Consider the following 20,106-nt stretch of genomic DNA (forward strand, 5'->3'; position numbering starts at 1 on the left):
TGATTAGTATGTGTATATATGTGCCCTCTGTTCATGTTGATTATTGTTCCATGTCCGTTGGTGTTGTGAGTACCTGTGCTCTGTTGTATTGGCTTGTGTACTAGTGTTATTACGTGTCTCGTCCCATGTATTTATTAGAGGTTTACATCTCACTCTTTGTTTGGGTTACAGCCCTGTGATATATATATATATATACAGTGGGGCAAAGTATTTAGTCAGCCACCAATTGTGCAAGTTCTCCCACTTAAAGCTGAGAGAGGCCTGTCATTTTCATCATAGGTTCAACTATGACAGACAAAATGTGATAAAAAAAAAATCCAGAAAATCACATTGTAGGATTAATGAATTTATTTGCAAATTATGGTGGAAAATAAGTATTTGGTCAATAACAAAAGTTTATCTCAATACTTTGTTATATACCCTTTGTTGGCAATGACAGCGGTCAAATGTTTTCTGTAAGTCTTCACAAGGTTTTCACACACTGTTGCTGGTATTTTGGCCCATTCCTCCATGCAGATCTCCTCTAGAGCAGTGATGTTTTGGGGCTGTTGCTGGGCAAACGTATTTCTTTCATCACATTCCCAGTGGGTCAGAAGTTTGAATGTACCGGTCATACAATGAGAGAGACAGGCCTATTTCAGTCATTGCAAAGTCTAATGGATTAAGGTATCCTACCAAATGAATGCTTGAATTCATTTCTTGTGTAGTGGTTCATCTATTTGTAGAATATGCCTATGCATCACTGAACACTAGGCGACGTGTCACCTCCACAATTGCTCTCTTCCCAGAAATAAAATGAGCAATGAGGTTTTCTGGAAATGTACTCAATTATGAAATGTAACACTGAATCCTAGACCAGACAGCCAAAGAAAAAATGGATTTCCATGGTATAATTGTGATATTAAATATGCATGGGAGGACAGGGAACATATGCACCCCTTTTCAGTTGGAGAAAACACAGACTAACTTAACTGGGACAAAGCCACTGCAATGTTGGAGCTAGAAACATGAGCATTTCACTGCAGCTGCAATAACATCTGCAAAAAATGTGTATGAGACAAATCAAATTTAAATTTGATTAGCAGCACAATTTTGTGTTGTGAACCATGTTGTAACGGCTTTCCTCCTGGGAAGGAGAGGCGGACCAAAATGCAGCGTGGTTATAGTTCATGTTTTTTAATAGGAAAACTCAACATGAACATAATACAAAACAATAACCGTGGCAAAACCGAAACAGCCCTATCTGGTGCAACAAACACAACGACAGGAAACAACCAACCACAAAACCCAACACAAAACAGGCTACCTAAATATGGTTCCCAATCACAGACAATGACTAACACCTGCCTCTGATTTTAGAACCGTTTCAGGCCCAAACACAGAAACAGACAAACTAGACATCCAACATAGAATGCCCACTCAGATCACACCCTGACCAAACAAAACATAGAAACATACCAAGCAAACTATGGTCAGGGTGTGACACATGTAATGATGCAAATCCATTTCAAGAGTCTCAAATGGTTGGGGTCTCTTGTGATGGTGAGAAAAGTGTTATGCATGAATTTCCCCTAGACTTTCCTATTCTACTAAATCATTAGTGTCAGGCTATAGTCAGAGTTTCTTTGCTATAGTAGCTTGGAGAGGTAAAACGAACTGCCTCAATACATGATGACCCTTGATAGAATTAGGCTACGGTGTCCCTAATCTTTCCCGATTCCCATTAATGCAATTAGTTTTATGAGTACTGTCTGAACAAGGAGTCACTGACTCTTACTGTACAGAGGCCTATGTAAGGCTTTCATCCAAACCAAACAGGGTAAAGAATAGGGTCATGCTCAGTGAGGAAAGGCTCAATTATCACCTGAGCATGGTATCTGGAAAACTGATGCCCATGTGAAACCCACAAGCCAAGGCTCGTGCGAGGCTACTTCTGAAACTCAAAGCACTCATGGATGACTTCCTAATGCTCCATATCCAGAATATGTGTTTATCCAAAATAGCCTAAAGGTGATAGAGCTACCAAATAGCTGATCTAACATCATGGTTGATTTGTCGACTGTGAACTTTAACAGTAGCCCTTCGCTCACTGAAAAAGCCATGCATGAATCATACTTATTTCCCACACATTCTCTTTTTCTCTATCCGCAGCATTTGTGCTCAGGGGGTATTTACATGTTCAATGTGACTCAATTATTAAAATTAGAAAAGAGCTAAGAAGTAAGTCAATTCAACGTGATAGGAAAATGCAATTAGGACAAGTTATTTGCTTCTTAAATCAAATAAAATGTCACATACACATGGTTAGAAGATGTTAATGCGAGTGTAGCGAAATGCTTGTGCTTCTAGTTCCGACTGTGCAATAATATCTAACAAGTAATCTAACCTAACAATTTCACAACAACTACCTTATACACACAAATGTAAAGGAATGAATAAGAATATGTACTTAAAAATATATGAATGATCGATGGCCGAACGGCATAGGCAAGATGCAGTAGATGGTATAGAGTACAGTATATACACATGAGATGAGTAATGTAGGGTATGTAAACATTATATAAAGTCGCATTGTTTAAAGTGGCTAGTGATACATTTATTACATCAATATTTTCATTATTAAAGTGGCTAGAGATGAGTCAGTATGTTGGCAGCAGCCACTCAATGTTAGTGGTGGCTGTTTAACAGTCTGATGACCTTGAGATAGAAGCTGTTTTTCAGTCTCTCGGTCCCCGCTTTGATGCACCTGTACTGACCTCGCCTTCTGGATGATAGTGGGTTGAACAGGCAGTGGCTCAGGTGGTTGATTACCTTTTTGGCCTTCCTGTGACATCGGGTGGTGTAGGTGTCCTGGAGGGCAGGTAGTTTGCCCCCGGTGATGCGATGTGCAGACCTCACTACCCTCTGGAGAGCCTTACGGTTGTGGGCGGAGCAGTTGCCGTACCAGACGGTGACACAGCCCGACAGGATGCTCTTGATTGTGCATCTGTAAAAGTTTGAGTGTTTTTGCTGACGAGCTGAATTTCTTCAGCCTCCTGAGGTTGAAGAGGCGCTGCTGCACCATCTTCACCACGCTGTCTGCGTGGGTGGACCATTACCTGGACCAGGTACTTAAAACTGTCCACCTTCTCCACTACTGCTCCCTCTGCTGTTTCCTGAAGTCCATGATCATCTCCTTTGTTTTGTTGACATTGAGTGTGAGGTTATTTTCCTGACACCACATTCCGAGGGGCCTCATCTTCTCCCTGTAGGCCGTCTCGTCGTTGTTGGTAATCAAGCCTACCACTGTAGTGTCGTCTGTAAACTTGATGATTGAGTTGAATGTGTGCATGGCCACGCAGTCATGGCTGAACAGGGAGTACAGAAGAGGGCTCCAGTGTTGAGGATCTGTGGGATGGAGATGTTTTTACCTACCCTCACCACCTGGGGGTGGCCCATCAGGAAGTCCAGGACCCAGTCGCACAGGGTGGGGTCGAGACCCAGGGTCTCGAGCTTAATGACGAGTTTGGAGGGTACTATGGTGTTAAATGCTGAGCTGTAGTCGATGAACAGCATTCTTACATAGGTATTCCTCTTGTCCAGCTGGGTTAGGGCAGTGTGATTGCGTTGTCTGTGGACCTATTGGAGCAGTAGGCAAATTGGAGTGGGTCTAGGGTGCCAGGTAGGGTGGAGATGATATGGTCCTTGACTAGTCTCTCAAAGCACTTGATGATGACAGAAGTGAGTGCTACATTTGATAGTCATTTAGCTCAGTTACCTTCGCTTTCTTGGGAACAGGAACAATGGTGGCCCTCTTGAAGCATGTGGGACCAGCAGACTGGGATAAGGATCGATTGAATATGTCCGTAAACACACCAGCCAGCTGATCTGCGCATGCTCTGAGGAAGCGGCAGGGGATGCCGTCTGGGCCGGCAGCCTTGCGAGGGTTAACACGTTTAAATGTTTTACTCACGTTGGCTGCAGTGAAGGAGAGCCCACAGATTTTTGATAGCGGGCCATGTAGTGGCACTGTGTTGTCCTCAAAGCTAGCAGAGAAGTTGTTTAGTTTGTCTGGGAGCAAGACAAACTAAACAAGACATCGTGGTCCGAGACAGGTCTGGTTTTCCATTTGTAGTCAGTGATTGACTGTAGACCCTGCCACATACCTCTCATGTCTGAGCCATTGAATTGCGACTCTACTTTGTCTCTATACTGATGCTTAGCTTGTTTAATTGCCGGAAGTGTAAGTTATCCCATGAGAACTTTTGTTTTCCGAAAATGCTAGTTATGGGCATGTTGCAGTAGTGTGTAGTAGGGAGATCCGTAGATCTGAGAAGTGTGCAGGAGCAGTGACGAGAATGTTAGCGGAAGATGGGTACAGGGTGAGGGATATTGAGAGGATTCCTGTGGATAGGCAGAGCCCAAGAGAGAGAGAGCGATGGGAAGAATTTGTGCTTCATTAAGGTGTGATTTTTTGGTATTCATAGCCATGGATGTCAATTATACTGTAGAAATGGATCAGAAGTCACAGAAAATAGAGGTTGTGGTGGCTGCCGCAGAGAAGTACTTTGGATTGCAAGGATTTTTTGCAGAACAGTTGCATGGGGTGTTGAGTGGTTGAGTTATATCCTCTCAGACCTAGGATTAGATAGGGTTAAATAGTGGAATGTTTTTTTTTTTTAGAGGGTTAATAGTTGGCAGGGCACTTTTAATTTTCTCAAATTGTGTGTAATTTAATGTGGGTACATAATTTAATGTATGTACAGCAGGCCGTGAAATGCCTCACACACCAGTACAGTAGATGGCGGTATATGCACCTTCAATTGGATGCGATCCACGAACCAAAATCCTAAGAAGAAGCGCGATTGTGTTGTAAACAGACGAAAAGCATCCATCTTTTACATTACAGAGAAGTCTTATTTCGGCAAAACATCATGGGGGCCGTTCTCGGACTGTGTTCCATGGCGAGTTGGGTAAGCCTTCGTTTTTATGATAATTAAAATAAGTCGACATCACTCAGATCCACTTTTTTTTAAAAACGGACCGAATCAAATATTTATTCAGACGACAGTTTCGCTAGCTACAGGAATCCTAAAGTAATTGTAGCTGTGTTAGCGTCAATGCACAACAACAATGCCAGGGTGGTTCCCTGTTCAGTATGGCTTGGTGCATTGCCTTTTAATCAAATACATTGGCCCCGGGTAATCTTTCTAAAACATGACCACAATTTTAGCTAGCTAACGTTGGATGGTTAAAATCTACATGTCATTTGATAAACACTCGTCATATGCAGGTTTTGACAGTTCGATCCCCGAACTGGTTTGCTTTGCTTGCTCTCTGTACGTTTACATTTGAAATTCTACAGCAATGTAGGCCTACTTGAGACCTAGCTAGATAGCCACTTTGTTATTGATAGTGCCTATATGTTCAAGAGTATTTTAATGACCCACATTTCACAATGCACTGGTGGCCTAACTGGAGACGTCATAGTTAACGTCAGCGGTTATCTAGCTAGGTCTCAAGTAGGCCTACATTGTTGTAGAATTGAAAATGTAAACGTACAGAGAGCAAGCAAAGCAAACCAGTTCGGGGAGCGAACTGTCAAAACCTGCATATGACGATTGTTTATCAATAACATAATGATCATTTTAACCAGCTAACTACTGCCCGGTACTTGGAAATATTGCAACACCGTGGCTAGGCATCAAAACAGAATCAAATGTCAGATAACCGTTAACTGTGACGTCTCCAGTTAGGCCACCAGTGCATTGTGAAATGTGGGTCATTAAAATACTTTTGAATTTAATGGCACTCAGTTCAGTTAGGCATATGTCTGGTATTGTTTCCTATTTAGTTTAACTAATAATATTCCTGAAACTATTGAAGCTAAAAGTGTACCGTTAACTGCCTGGTCTCTCCTCCACATTGGTATCAACTTGATTAGGTTTGACACATGACGTGGCCAGATCTCTATTCTTAGCAGAGATTTGGTTTCCAACGCAGTTAGCAACTTGGGAAAAACAAGTGTGTTGGTATTATGTCAACCCTACGTAGATGTATTAATTTTTATCATTGAATGAAAACCCTATTGACTTTGTACTTAGGCTATATTCTAACTGTAAAACCATTCAGCGGTGGGCAGATATATTATTTTGTCAGCATCAGTTCTATACTTGTATGACTTAGCTAATTGGTTTTAATCATATTTAACCCCATTCCCTTGTCTTGCCTTGTAGATCCCCTGCCTGTGTGGCACTGCCCCCTGTCTGCTGTGCAAATGCTGCCCCAGTGGGAATAACTCCACTGTCACCCGACTCATCTATGCCTTCTTCCTCCTGCTGTGTGTGGGCATCGCATGCATTATGCTCATGCCAGGGATGGAACAGCAGCTCAAGAAGGTACCAAACTATGTGTTTTATGTATTTGATATACAACATTTACAGTTAAGACAACTAATTCTACACATTTTTGTTTGGCCTGACTAGTTACTTGTGCATCTTGGCTCTTGCAGATTCCAGGATTCTGTGATGGGGGAATGGGTACATCAATTCCAGGTGTGGAGGGTCATGTCAACTGTGATGTCTTGGTTGGCTACAAGGCTGTGTACCGTATCTGCTTCGGCATGGCAATGTTCTTCCTGCTCTTCTCCCTCCTCATGGTCAAAGTCAAGAGTAGCCAGGATCCCAGAGCTACTATACACAATGGGTAAATAGCACTGTGTCCTCTTCATATATGGGTAATGACAATATCAGTAAGCATTATATACTGCGATGCAGGAAGAGAAATAAGGAACAAGGGTATCCATAGGTATATTTAAGTTCAAACAGGTCGATCAGTTAAAATACTTATGCTTTCTTTTAGGTTTTGGTTCTTCAAGTTTGCTTCTGCGACTGCCATTACCATTGGTGCATTCTTCATTCCAGAGGGTCCCTTCACAACTGGTAATGGCCCTTTTCATACAAATAATGTTTTTCTGTCTCATAGAAATATACAGTACCAGTCAAAAGTTTGGACACCTACTCATTCAAGGATTTCTTTATTTTTACTATTTTCTACATTGTAGAATAATAGTGAAGACATCAAAACTATGAAATAACACGTATGCAAAAATATATTTCAGATTCTTCAAAGTAGCCAACCTTTGTCTTGATGACAGCTTGGCAAACTCTTGGCATGCTCTCAACCAGCTTCACCTGGAATGCTTTTCCAACAGTTTTGAAGGAGTTCCCACATATGCTGAGCACTTGTTGGCTGCTTTTCCTTCACTCTGCAGTCTAACTCATCCCAAACCATCTCAATTGAGTTGAGGTTGGGTGATTGTGGAGGCCAGGTCATCTGATGCAGCACTCATCAATCTCTTTCTTGGTTAAATAGACCTTACACACCCTGGAGGTGTGTTGGGTCATTGTCCTGTTGAAAAACAAATGATAGTCCCAATAAGCGCAAACCAGATGGGATGGTGTATCGCTGCAGAATGCTGTGGTAACCATGCTGGTTAAGTCTGCCTTAAATTCAAAATAAATCACACCGTGTCACCAGCAAAGCACCATCACACCTCCTCCATTCTTCACGGTGGGAACCACACATCCAGAGATCATCCGTTCACCTACTCTCTGTCTCACAAAGACACGGAGGTTGGAACCAAAAATCTTACATTTGGGCTCAGATTTCCACCGGTCTAATGTCCATTGCTTGTGTTTCTTGGCCCAAGCAAGTCTCTTCTTATTATTGGTGTCCTTTAGTAGTGGTTTCTTTGCAGTAATTTGACCACGAAGGCCTGATTCACGCAGTCTCCTTTGAACAGTTGATGTTAAGATGTGTCTGTTACTTGAACTCTGTGAAGCATTTATTTGGGCTGCAATTTCTGAGGCTGATAACTCCAATGAACTTCTTCTGTGCAGCAAAGGTAACTCTGGGTCTTCCTTTCCTGTGGCGGTCCTGATAAGAGCCAGTTTCATCATAGCGCTTTATGGTTTTTGCAATTGCACTTGAAGAAACTTTAAAAGTTCTTGACATTTTCCACATTGACGGACCTTCATGTGTTAAGGTAATGATGGACTGTCATTTCTCTTTGCTTATTTGAGCTGTTCTTGCCATAATATGGACTTGGTCTTTTAACAAATAGGGCTTTCTTCTGTATACCACCCCTTCCTTGTCACAACAAAACCTAATTGGCTCAAATGTATTGACAAGGAAATCAATTCCACAAATGTACTTTTAACAAGGCACACCTGTTAATTGAAATGCATTCCAGGTGACTAACTCATGAAGCTGGTTGAGAGTGCCAAGAATGTGCAAAGCTGCCATCAATGCAAAAGGTGGCTACTTTGAAGAATATCAAGTAGAAAAAAGTAAAAATAAAGAAAAACCCTTGAATGAGTAGGTGTCCAAACTTTTGACTGGTACTGAAAGTGTAGCTAATAATACTCACTTAGCCTGCAGCTAGTTCACACTTCTCTCCCTTAGTTTGGTTCTACATAGGAATGGCTGGAGCTTTTTGCTTCATCCTGATCCAGCTGGTCCTGCTGATAGACTTTGCCCACTCCTGGAATGAGTCCTGGGTGGAGAAGATGGAGGAGGGCAACTCTCGCTGCTGGTATGCAGGTATGGTAATCAACAGGAGCTTATCTTTAAGAATACCTTGTGAAAATGCACTGGTGACAGGTTGAGTTAAAGCAACGACTACACTTTTAACTCCCCCTGTCCCCATTGTCCAGAAATAACCAGTAAGTCTAATTTCTCCCGTGCAGCTCTGCTGTCTGCTACAACCATCAACTACATCCTGTCCCTGGTGTCTCTGATCATGTTCTACGTCTACTACACCCACACTGACGGCTGCACTGAGAACAAGGCCTTCATCACTGTCAACATGCTGCTGTGTGTCGGAGCCTCAGTCATGTCCGTCCTGCCCAAGATTCAGGTAAGGAAGTGCATTGGACCAGCATGTCACCTGTTGTACCCCAGAAACCTTAGTCTCTGGACCTTCATCTTGTATAATAAACATGTAATTATAATATGTTCTGACACATTTACATCTTAGTGTTATCTCACCCCTTTTCTCAACAGGAGTCCCAGCCAAGGTCTGGGTTGCTGCAGTCTTCCATTGTGACTCTGTACACCATGTATCTCACCTGGTCTGCCATGACCAACGAGCCAGGTGAGAAGTTTAATGATCTTTTTTTTTTTTACCTTTTTAACCAGGCAAGTCAGTTAAGAACTAATTCTTATTTTCAATGACGGCCTAGGAACAGTGGGTTAACTGCCTGTTCAGGGGCAGAACGACAGATTTGTACCATGTCAGCTCGGGGATTTGAACTTGCAACCGGTTACCAGTCCAATGCTCTAACCACTAGGCTACCCTGCCGCCCCGATCAAATGTCTCCGATACACCAATAAATGGCTAACTCTTCATCAAGACAAGCACTCGAGTAAATGTGTTTGTCTTTGCCATCCACAGACAGGAAATGCAACCCAAGCTTGCTGGGTATCATTGGCCTCAACAACACCACCCCAGCTGGTAAGGACCACCCTGTTGTTCAGTGGTGGGATGCCCAGGGTATTGTGGGGCTGGTCCTGTTCCTGATGTGTGTTCTGTACTCAAGGTAAGGAAACAACAATGTCTGCAGTTTTCTCTTCGAAGAAACTGCTAATGCTATTTTACCAGTTACCAGCTTTGTGCAGTTGCTATTGACCCTGACAATAACATGTTATCCATTCATTCCTATAGCATCCGCAACTCCTCCAACACCCAGGTGAACAAACTGACTCTGACCAGTGACGAGTCTTCTCTGATTGAGGATGGCCACCACCCTGAGAACTTTGACGTGGAAGATGGTGAGAACCGGGCCGTGGACAACGAGAAGGAAGGAGTCACCTACAGCTACTCCTTCTTCCACTTCATGTTCTTCCTGGCCTCCCTCTACATCATGATGACCCTCACCAACTGGTACAGGTGTGTATCCTCACTCTCCTGGATTATTTGGTCTAGTAGGATGATAACTAGGCAACAGTAATGAGTCTGTAGCCTTACACTGAACCCAAACCGGCTGCGCGCGTACGCCATTGTGCGCTACCTTGCATAAATTTATAGCTAGTAAACAAATCTGTGGTGGTAGTCAGTCGTTTTGAACTCTAATGCAATTGATTGGTTAAGTATTACATGGACATGTATTTGGGTTGACATCCATACAAGCATTATACTCAATTTTTACCTCAACAGTGTGAAATGCACACAAACAGTAGCCTAAATGAGATCTTTCCCTCACGGCCCTTTTCCCCCACACATTTCCATGGCAATTCCATTGTTTTGGTCAAGTTTGATTGACCTCTTTTGCATCTATCGCTCGTGAGTTTGACTTGTCTGTTTTTGATTTTCTCAGCCCTGACTCCAACTATGAGACAATGACCAGCAAGTGGCCCTCGGTGTGGGTGAAGATCTCCTCCAGCTGGATCTGCATTGCCCTCTATGTGTGGACCCTAGCAGCCCCACTGGTCCTGGTCAACCGAGACTTCGACTGATGATCTAAAGAATGAGGGGGGCAATCATTTGCTCATGATAATTTTGAATATTCAACTCGTAAGGTGAACAAGCTCTGTAAATACTGTATGTGCATTCCCCACCCACCCTTTTTGTTAATACACTGCATGCATGCTATAGTATTGAATACATGGGTGTTTTATGTACCATGTTTTATGCTGAGTTGGGGTTGTAAAGGTAGCTGGGGCTTGGAGAGATGGTCAGTGAAAGGAGGACTCTTTGTCAACTGTAATTGACTCTGGATAAGAGACATGCAGAAAGAACCATTGATTTGTTACAAAATGGGCAAGACTGCTTGATGTTTGATAATATGGTACACTTTGCTTTAAGTTATGCAGCAATGAAGTGCAGGGTTTCAGATATTAGCTCATTGTTGTAATCCTAGGTTAATTTCCATCAGTGATGTACCAGTGGCATATTATAGGCTAATCTACCATCATGCTTTGCTGTGCTTTCCTTTTCAGAACATCCTCCCAAATTGCAAAACTGAAACTACAGCTTTCCCTTTTGTGATCATGCACATCTTGTTGTAGGTCAGATATTAGTCCTTCAGTTTTGTGTACCTTCTTACTTATGATTCACACTGGAGTTATCTTAATGTAAAATACTGATGTTCAGTGGATAAATTATTTTGTAGATGCTTTAACATACTAGAAATGTGTATTCAGTATTTCCAGCAGACTGACAATTGTTTTTGTCTTTTGACATGTATTAAAGTGCATTGTAACCCACCTTTTAATAAACTTTAAGGCAAAGCATGCATTTTCCTGAATATACCTTCACTTACAGAACGTAATGATGCTTTTGCTGTTCTTTTAATGTAATTGTCACTGTTAAGCTTCGCAATCTATGAATCTTAACATGAAACATTATGATACACGGTACATATCAGACTACAGTACTTGAAATGATCAACATTGGGGTTTTACTAAGGAAACAGGCACTTCTGTTTTTTTGTTCATTAAAGATGAATGTGATCCTTAACATATCAAGAATACATAGTGAAACATTCCCCTTTTCACAAGAAATGCTGAAACCTAAACCAACAATTGCAGCCTCATCTTAATCGGGGTTTACGTACAGCTGTTAGTAGATTATTCCACTAAATGACGGAATGTCTTACTTCTGAACAGGAAATAGATCATTTTAACAAGTATCTACAAAAGGTCCAATCCTTTTTCTGCTCCTTGGTTAACCTTGTTAAATCTCCAGCTGCGTCGAGTCAGTGGTGTCACCTTCTGGGTTGAGTTCACACAGATAGAAGAGCGTTGACTCGCTGGCCTCTGCCTCAGTCAGGGGCTCCAGGCGGATCAGAGAGCTTCGTGGAGGCTCCTCGTCTGGCTCCAGCAGGTCTGTGGGGACCTCAGTGTTGTGCTGCAGCAGGCTGTCTCCCAGCTCTGTGGCTGTGCTGCTGTCTGCCTCTGTGGCCAAAGGGGTGCAGCCATCCAGGAAGGCCAGCAGAGGGCAGGATGTGTACTGGACCAGCTGGTTGTCTGCTGAGAAACTAGACTTGTCTCCTTTGGATAGCAGCCCTGCATTTTCTTTGGGACCACCACTCCCCTAAAGAGTGAAATGAATGAGTATTCAGAAACACACAAAATTCAGACAAACTTGGGGTATAATCATCATGTCAATTCTGTGGCAAAAGGTTTCGCAACAGAAACCATTTACTCAAAATGGGAAATGCAAACGAGTTTCTATTGGCCAAATTCAGGTAGGTCCCTCCATGTTTCATTCCGTTTGCTGTGTTTGGTTCTTAAACAGTTTCTGTAACAAATACATCCCGGATATTGAATTAAGTGGGTTAACCAGGTAATTCTATACAAGTGCAAAACTGTAGATTTTGTATGGAAATGTAATTAACATAAACCTCTGTGGCCTCTAAAATATCTGGATCAATGCTGAACTGCTTCCCGTACAACATAGCCTGAAAGTCTTCCAAACTGCAGTCAATGCTGTCCAAGTAGTCCATCAGCTCAACCCTGTTAAAACATTTGGATGCCAATTAACTGTAAGACGAGACAATAATTCAATAGGCCTATAAATGCAACGCAGTAATATGGAACATAATGTGAGAAAGCCTTCTCATGTTCTTCATGAACTACAGGCCACAAACGTACAGCTAGTCAAGTCCACTTACTTGCCGAGGAGATTGATATTCTGAGAAATAGCTCCACTCTCATTGAGGATTGAGTCCATCATCTTCATTGGATCCTCCAGGCTCAACCCTGACTGTTTGTTGAGCTGCAAGGTGCTGCTTGTGGGAAGGCTATCATATGTGCTTATGGTGGTCTCTTCTGGTTCGATTACTAAAGAGTTGGTCTGTCCTATACTGTCAGCGCTGTCTGTCTGTGACACAGTATTGCTGTTGAAGACCTCAACTATTTCTACATCCCTAAGAATGAAGGACAGGAGAAAAGGCATGAGGATGGATGATGGCAGATGGAAATATACATGAAACAATTTTTTTTATGTTGAATTACGATTGATCCAATGCTCTTGAGGGGCCCTCTGTGATCTCTGTGTCATCGTCAGTTACATCACAGATGACGACATCGTCAGTAAGATCAGCACTCTTCAAACCACTGACAGAGGGCTGTGAGAGAGTTCAAAATGTACATCTTTAGAATAGCTTACATTGAGAAAACAGACTTTTGAAGTAACAAACTCATATTATGGAAAAAATCTGTACCGCCGCCAATGTCAAGTTTTGTTCTCACAATGCGGCATTTTCCTTGTCAGTGATCCTGCCTTAATATTGTAAAAAAATTAAAGGATCTGTTTGCTAGCATCATTAGCGTCCTGACTGATTGGATGGACACCACCATGTACACCTTACATAGGGAGGTAAACCCATTCAGACCTCTACACATACTTTGTTGTGGTCCAGAGGAGGATCATCGTAGATTTCATGGATGTATTTAGGCTTCTTTCCATTGCTGTTCAGTAGAATAGGCCTGTAAAATGGAGATTCAGAAATGAATTAATAATGTTTAGTAATCGATGTCATTCAAAGGAAGAATTGCTATACTACGAAGCCTTACCTCTTGCGTTTTAAACTCATCCGGTTCTTCTGTACCAATGTGACGATGAATTGTATTAACTGCAATGAATAAAGATAATTATTATCAAAGTTAGACAACTATTATACCCTTAAGGACAATTGTTAAGCATTTTTATTGTGAGCAAATTGTTTCCAATTCAATTCCTACTAAATATGGAAACTCATTCTTGGTGCAGAATGTTTTGCTGCACCTTCTTAATGATTTGCTGCTGTTGGGAGTGCTTCTGTCTCAGGTCTGATATTTCCCTCCATAGACCTTCATTATCTCTGTAAACATAAATTCAAGCATGAGCATAGAACTCTCTCCAAACCAACACATCAATACTACTTTCTAACCTCCATTTGATAGCCAGGGCATGTTAGTTTGCTTACCTTTTCAGTGTGTTGAGTCTGGAATCAATGCTTTCTTGTTTTCCGTGAACATTCTGAACACTGGCCAAAATATTGGACAGGTCTTCCTGTCTGACCTTCGTATCATTTGGTCTTGCATTGGAAACCTGAAAAAAATATGCCCTTATTCAGTTTGACGTACTTACTGATATAGGTGATTTATTTGTTTACCATTATATGTTTGTTTCCATGAGGTCTTACCTAGGGCTGTTGCGGTGACCGTATTACCAACACACCGGCGGTCACAAGTCGAGAAGGCAGTCAAATTCCACATGACCATTTTAGTCATGGCAATTAGGCTTCTCTAAGCTCTGATGCTGCTGCTTGTCATTAGTAGCCTACCAAACTTGCTAACTGCCTGGTACTCAGCATGCTATTGTCCCTCTAATCACTATAACATCAATGCAAATGTTTTCGAAAATCTAATCAAACACTTCATGAGAACCCATCAGCTCATTTGTTTAGACTATGCGGGAGAAAACAGAGTGATGGCCGCTAATAAAAAGAGGAGGATCCCATCAGCCTTCTATAGGCTTGCCATACTATATTTTTTCTCAACTTCCCTAATACTAAGCACATTGCTTATATTTACAACAGGAGTAGAGCCTAACTGGCTGGCATGAAAATAAACCACAGGGAAAAGTCCTCCATTCGCTATTTAAGTGCATAGATTGCGTATTTTTCCCCACTGCCCCTGTTTCGATACAGGTGCATGATAATGGTCCATTCTAAATCAAAACAAATGTCACACATACAGTACCAGTCAAAAGTTAGGACACACCTACTCATTCAAGGGTTAATCTTTATTGTTTTTACTATTTTCTACATTGAAGAATAATAGTGAAGACATCAAAACTATGGAATCATGTTGAACCAAAAAAAAGTGTTAAACAAAGCAAAATATATTTGATATATTTCAGATTCTTCAAAGTAGCCACCCTTTGCCTTGACAGGTTTGCACCCTCTTGGCATTCTCTCAACCAGCTTCATGAGGTATTCACCTGGAGTGCAATTCAACTAACAGGTGTGCCTTAATAGTTCATTTGTGTCATTTCTTTCCTTCTTAATGTGTTTGAGCCAATCAGTTGTGTTGTGAAGATAGCCCTATTTTGTAAAAGACCAAGTCCATATTATGGCAAGAACAGCTCAAACAAGCAAAGAGAAATGACAGTCCATCATTACTTTAAGGCATGAAGGTCAGTCAATATGGAACATTGAGAACTTTGAAAGTTTCTTCAAGTTCAGTCGCAAAAACCATCAAGCGCTATGATGAAACTGGCTATCACGAGGACCGCCACAGGAACGGAAGACCCAGAGTTACCTCTGCTGCAGAGAATAAGTTCATTAGCGTTACCAGCCTCAGAAATTGCAACCCAAATAAATGCTTCACAGAGTTCAAGTAACAGACACATCAACAACTGTTCAGAGGAGACTGTGTGAATCAGGCCTTCATGGTCGAATTTCTGCAAAGAAACCACCACTAAAGGACACCAATAAGAAGAAGAAACTTGCTTGGGCCAATAAACACAATCAATGGACATTAGACCTGTGGAAATTTGTCCTTTGGTCTGGAGTCTAAATTGGAGATTTTTGGTTTCAACTGCCATGTCTTCGTGAGACACAGTGGGGGTGAATGGATGATCTCTGCATGTGTATTTCCCACCTTGAGGCATGGAGGAAGAGGTGTTATGGTGTGGGGGTGCTTGGCTGGTGACACTGTGATTTATATAGAATTCAAGCACACTTAACCGGTATGGCTACCACAGCATTCTGCAGCGATATAACAACGCATCTGGTTTGGGCTTGGTGGGCCTATTATTTGTTTTTCAACAGTACAATAACCCAACACACCTCCAGGCTGTGTAAGGGCTATTTGACCAAGAAGGAGAGTGATGGAATGCTGCATCAGATGACCTGGCCTCCACAATCCCCCGACCTGAACCAAATTGAGATGGTTTGGGATGAGTCGGACCGCAGAGCGAAGGAAAATGCATGTTCAGCATATGTGGGAATGCCTTCAAGACTTTTAGAAAACCATTCCAGGTGAAGCTGGTTGAGAGAATGCCCAAAGTGTGCAAAGCTGTCATCAAGGCAAAGGGTGGCTACTTGATGAATCTCAAATATAAAATATATTTAGATTTGTTTAACACCTTTTTGGTTACTACATATGTTATTTAATAGTTTTGATGTCATCATTATTATTCTACAATGTAGAAAATAGTACAAATAAAGAAAAACCCTTGAATGAGTAGGTGTTCTAAAACTTTTGACTGGTAGTGTAGGAGTACCTATTCCTTTGTTAACCGCTCAACACAGATTAGCCGCATGTGCGCACTCCCTCAAATCATTTGTAGAAAATATTTATATTTTATTCAGCTTTGTTCAATTGTATTCTTCATACTATAAAATAATGCGAAGGAATTATAAGTAAATCTTGTCTGCTAAATGAACTAGCCCACAGCCATTTGGCATAGCCACATCTGGATCTAACATAAGGAAAACTCAGATTATGCTATTCTTTCCTTCTGAAATAGACTACATTTTCTTTGGACATGTCTAAAATAAATAATGGATTTATTGTGAAGGTGTAGGCTATATTACATGGATTTATTAGACTTTTTAAAATGGCTTATAAGACTGTGTGTGGAGATGTTAAATGTGTTTATGTTAATTAATGGTCAATTACCGTGAGACCGACAGTTATTTGCTTGACAATCAGCGGCTGACAAACCGCCACAGACTTAGTCTTACCTTTCTTTTGATGTTTTCCAGCAAGTCATCCTGCCCTTGTTTAAAGTAATGATGCTGAAATTCAACTGGTCCATCCCTCTCTTGCTTTACTATGCCTGTGTCGATGTGCATCACTTTGCGAAATCCATCTGCAAATTGACCACCCATTAGACAGCTGCACAAGAGGCATTCCACTAAAACAGCAGAGCCGCTATGTTTATAGAAGCGCTTACTTACACATATTCAGCTGTCTGACAAAGCTGGCCATGTTGTTGTGCTTGAAGAACTTGGGAAGGATATCCTTGGAAAAACGCTGTTCATCCATGACAAGGAAACTGTTACCTTCCTAAATAAATATGTATATATTAGGAGACTAGAATGTCTACAACTACATCCAATCGATTACATTTATGTGTCTTACATTTCAGGACCTAAATAGTGCATGGGTATTCTTGCTTAATTTGTATCAAGGAATGCTTATTTATATGCTCTTTTGTTAGCTAGCCAATTTTATTGATATGCTATTGTAAGAAGCTAGCCAATTTTATTGATATGCTATTGTAAGAAGCTAGCCAATTTTATTGATATGCTATTGTAAGAAGCTAGCCAATTTTATTGATATGCTATTGTAAGAAGCTAGCCAATTTTATTGATATGCTATTGTAAGAAGCTAGCCAATTTACAAACAGATCATTCAAAATAACGCGCTAGCTTTAGTCAGCAGGGACAACAATAACAAAAGAGTATCAGTAACAAAACAAAACGATGCTTCTTGAATCCTACTAATCGACACATGCATCTAGGACTAGGCAGACATAGCTACTATAACTGGCTAACTCGTTTCACACCATGCAGAGTCAAGTGCTAGCGCTACCTAGCTCTGCCAGGCTGGCACGCTCAGTGGGGGCAATTTAATTTACCTGACTCCAACAAATAAATTCATTTGTGTCAGAATCTTCCACAAGAGTCCAAAGCTTGGTGAGAAAGGCTGGTACATTTGAATTTTGTTTCATTTTGCAAACTGAAGATGGAAAGATGCCTCTTGGTGATGAAAGAAGCAAGTCGCTGAGAAGAAGAAAACAAGCGTCCTAAGCATGCATACGACTTCCTGTTTGAAGAGCAGCAGCTGATTGGTTGAATGTGGACTTACATTACACATGTGTAACATGGAGAATAATGCATAAATCATTATTCGTTTGCAAATTATTGCTGAAATATTTTGTTTTTCTGTGACATGCATTAAAGTAACTGACCAGATTTCTATTAAATATGACCTTTAATAAATTGCAATATGAGTTAAATCGTTTTCCTTCCAAAAAAAGGTAATTAAGTATTGGTGAAATGTTGTAGTTTTTCTGACATGATTTAAAGGTACACTCAGCAATATGATATAGATGCAGAAACTAAACAGCACAGTGGGTCACTTTCTGTAACAACTAAGAGTGTTGAAGCGCGAGGCTCAACTTCTCTGGCTTTTTGGTGCCTGCATGATGTGAACCCGAGCACATGTGCTTGTGTGTGACTTTGTGAGAGAGAAGTCTTGTGTCTTCTCAATATCTAAGGTGCTACTACCTGCATTGTCAATTTGCTGAGTCTACCTATAAGAGGTCATACAATAAGTTTTGTAGTGATTCCTATGTTGTTGATGTTAAGAATGTTTGTTGGTCTGTGGTGTGTAATGAGGAGCATCCAGACGCTGCACTTGACACATTTATGAAATAGCTTATTCCAGTTACTAATAAGCATGCATCCATTAAGAAAATGACTGTAAAAACGGTTAAATCCCCGTAGATTGACGAGGAATTGAAAAATTGTATGGTTGAGAGCTATGAGGCAAACGGAGTGGCAAATAAGTCTGCCCAAACGATTGGAAAGTGTACTGCAAATTAAGAAATCACATGACTAAGGTTGATAAAAATAAAAAACTATACTATGAAACAAAGATACATTATATAAAGAATGATAGTAAAAAACCCTTTGGAGCAGCTTAAATGAAATGTTGGGCAAAAGGCTAACTCAGCTCCATCATTCATTGAATCAGCTCATTCATCACAAAGCCCACTGATATTACTTTAATGATTTTTTCATTGGCAATATCAGCAAACTTAGGCAGGACATGCCAGCAACAAACGCTGACATTACACATCCAAGTATAACTGATAAAATTATGAAAGACAATAATTATAATTTTGAATTTTGTAAAGTGAGTGTGTAAGATGGAAAATTTGATGGAAAATTACTGAGGATAATAACGGCCAATATTGCCACCTCTATTTGCCATATATTCAGTCTAAGCCTACTAGAAAGTGTGAACCCTCAGGCCTTGAGAGAAGCAAAAGTAATTCCACTACCCAAAAATAGTAAAGCCACCGTTACTGGCTCAAATAGTCGACAAACCAGCCTGTTACCAACCATTAGTAAACTTTTGGCCAGATACAATACTATTTTACTGTAAACAAATTAACAACTTTCAGCACACATAGAGAAGGACATTCAACAAGCATGGCACTTACACAAATGACTGATGATTGGCTGTGAGAAATTGATGATAAAAAGTTTTGTTAGACATCTGTTTGGCTTTTGACATTATCAATCATAGTCTGCCGATGGAAAAACATATGTGTTATTGCTTCACATGCCATGCTATATTGTGGATAAAGTGTTACCTGTCTAACAGAATACAGAGGGTGTTCTAAGGAACCGCCCCCTTTTTTTCAATTTTCACTTAAAATGACATACCCAAATTGAACTGCCTGTAGCTCAGGCCCTGAAGCAAGGATATGCATATCATTGGTACCATTTGAAAGGAAACACTATAAAGTTTGTGGAAATGTGAAAGGAATGTAGGAGAATATAACACAATAGATCTGGTGAAAGAATATACAAAGAAAAAAATCAACCGTTCTTTTGTATTTTGTTTTGTACCATCATCTTTGAAATGCAAGAGAAAGGCCATAATGTATTAATCCAGCCAGGTGCAAATTAGATTTTGGCCACTAGATGTCAGCAGTGTATGTGCAACGTTTTAGACTGATCCAATGAACCATTGCATTTCTGTTCAAAACGTTGTAGCAAGACTGCCCAAATGTGCCTAATTTGTTTATTAATAACTTTTCATGTTCAAAATTGTGCACTCTCCTCAATAGCATGGTATTATTTCACTGTAATATCTCATGTAAATTGGACAGTGCAATTAGATAAAAAATTATTTAAGCTTTCTGCCAATATCAGATATGTCTATGTCAGATATGATATGTCTATGTCTCCTCTACGTGATAGTAGAGGAGTGGCCTGGGGGAAAACACTTAATGTGTTGTGAAAATTGTTATGAAATGTAATGTAATGTAATACTTTCAATTGTATCAACTGCCTTAATGTTGCTGGACCCCAGGAAGAGTAACTGCTG

The 20,106-nt window shown here is 40.8% G+C and overlaps 2 protein-coding genes across 3 annotated transcripts; one reads left to right on the top strand and one right to left on the bottom strand.

Annotated features, from left to right (window-relative positions):
• The first annotated feature begins 4,833 nt into the window (after nucleotides 1-4,833).
• LOC115107721 (serine incorporator 1-like) lies at nucleotides 4,834-11,274 on the top strand. The gene is made up of 10 exons (XM_029631301.2): nucleotides 4,834-4,952; nucleotides 6,216-6,377; nucleotides 6,491-6,684; nucleotides 6,841-6,920; nucleotides 8,446-8,583; nucleotides 8,730-8,899; nucleotides 9,046-9,136; nucleotides 9,437-9,581; nucleotides 9,707-9,931; nucleotides 10,359-11,274. Exons 1-10 carry the CDS (start codon nucleotides 4,914-4,916, stop codon nucleotides 10,495-10,497), a joined length of 1,383 nt encoding a protein of 460 aa, XP_029487161.1. The 5' UTR covers nucleotides 4,834-4,913; the 3' UTR covers nucleotides 10,498-11,274.
• Nucleotides 10,680-17,800, bottom strand: LOC115107720 (heat shock factor protein 2-like). 2 transcript variants are annotated; one of them, XM_029631299.2, is made up of 11 exons: nucleotides 17,621-17,800; nucleotides 16,938-17,046; nucleotides 16,722-16,849; nucleotides 13,953-14,077; nucleotides 13,772-13,847; nucleotides 13,561-13,619; nucleotides 13,392-13,473; nucleotides 13,000-13,112; nucleotides 12,657-12,911; nucleotides 12,436-12,498; nucleotides 10,680-12,076 (listed from the first exon to the last, which is right to left on the bottom strand). In XM_029631299.2, the coding sequence occupies exons 1-11, from the start codon at nucleotides 17,711-17,713 to the stop codon at nucleotides 11,827-11,829; spliced, it is 1,353 nt and encodes a 450-aa protein (XP_029487159.1). In that variant the 5' UTR covers nucleotides 17,714-17,800; the 3' UTR covers nucleotides 10,680-11,826. The 2 variants fall into 2 exon arrangements, with proteins under 2 accessions (XP_029487159.1, XP_029487158.1); XM_029631298.2 differs by having other exon boundaries at nucleotides 12,387-12,498; nucleotides 17,621-17,798.
• Nucleotides 17,801-20,106: the final 2,306 nt, after the last annotated feature.

Source organism: Oncorhynchus nerka, linkage group LG24, assembly GCF_034236695.1.
Source record: "Oncorhynchus nerka isolate Pitt River linkage group LG24, Oner_Uvic_2.0, whole genome shotgun sequence".
Lineage (NCBI taxonomy): Eukaryota > Metazoa > Chordata > Actinopteri > Salmoniformes > Salmonidae > Oncorhynchus > Oncorhynchus nerka.

What these genes read in the sequence shown, in the direction of transcription:
- LOC115107720 (XM_029631298.2), bottom strand. Translation starts at nt 17,713, where the DNA reads ATGAAACAAAATTCAAATGTACCAGCCTTTCTCACCAAGCTTTGGACT. An exon ending in AATATCAATCTCCTCGGCAA is followed by an intron (nt 12,499 to 12,656) that starts GTAAGTGGACTT and finishes ATGTTTTAACAG; the next exon opens with GGTTGAGCTGATGGACTACT. An exon ending in ATATTTTAGAGGCCACAGAG is followed by an intron (nt 12,077 to 12,386) that starts GTTTATGTTAAT and finishes TTCACTCTTTAG; the next exon opens with GGGAGTGGTGGTCCCAAAGA.
- LOC115107721 (XM_029631301.2), top strand. Translation starts at nt 4,914, where the DNA reads ATGGGGGCCGTTCTCGGACTGTGTTCCATGGCGAGTTGG. An exon ending in AGAGGGTCCCTTCACAACTG is followed by an intron (nt 6,921 to 8,445) that starts GTAATGGCCCTT and finishes TCTCTCCCTTAG; the next exon opens with TTTGGTTCTACATAGGAATG. An exon ending in ATGTGTGTTCTGTACTCAAG is followed by an intron (nt 9,582 to 9,706) that starts GTAAGGAAACAA and finishes TCATTCCTATAG; the next exon opens with CATCCGCAACTCCTCCAACA.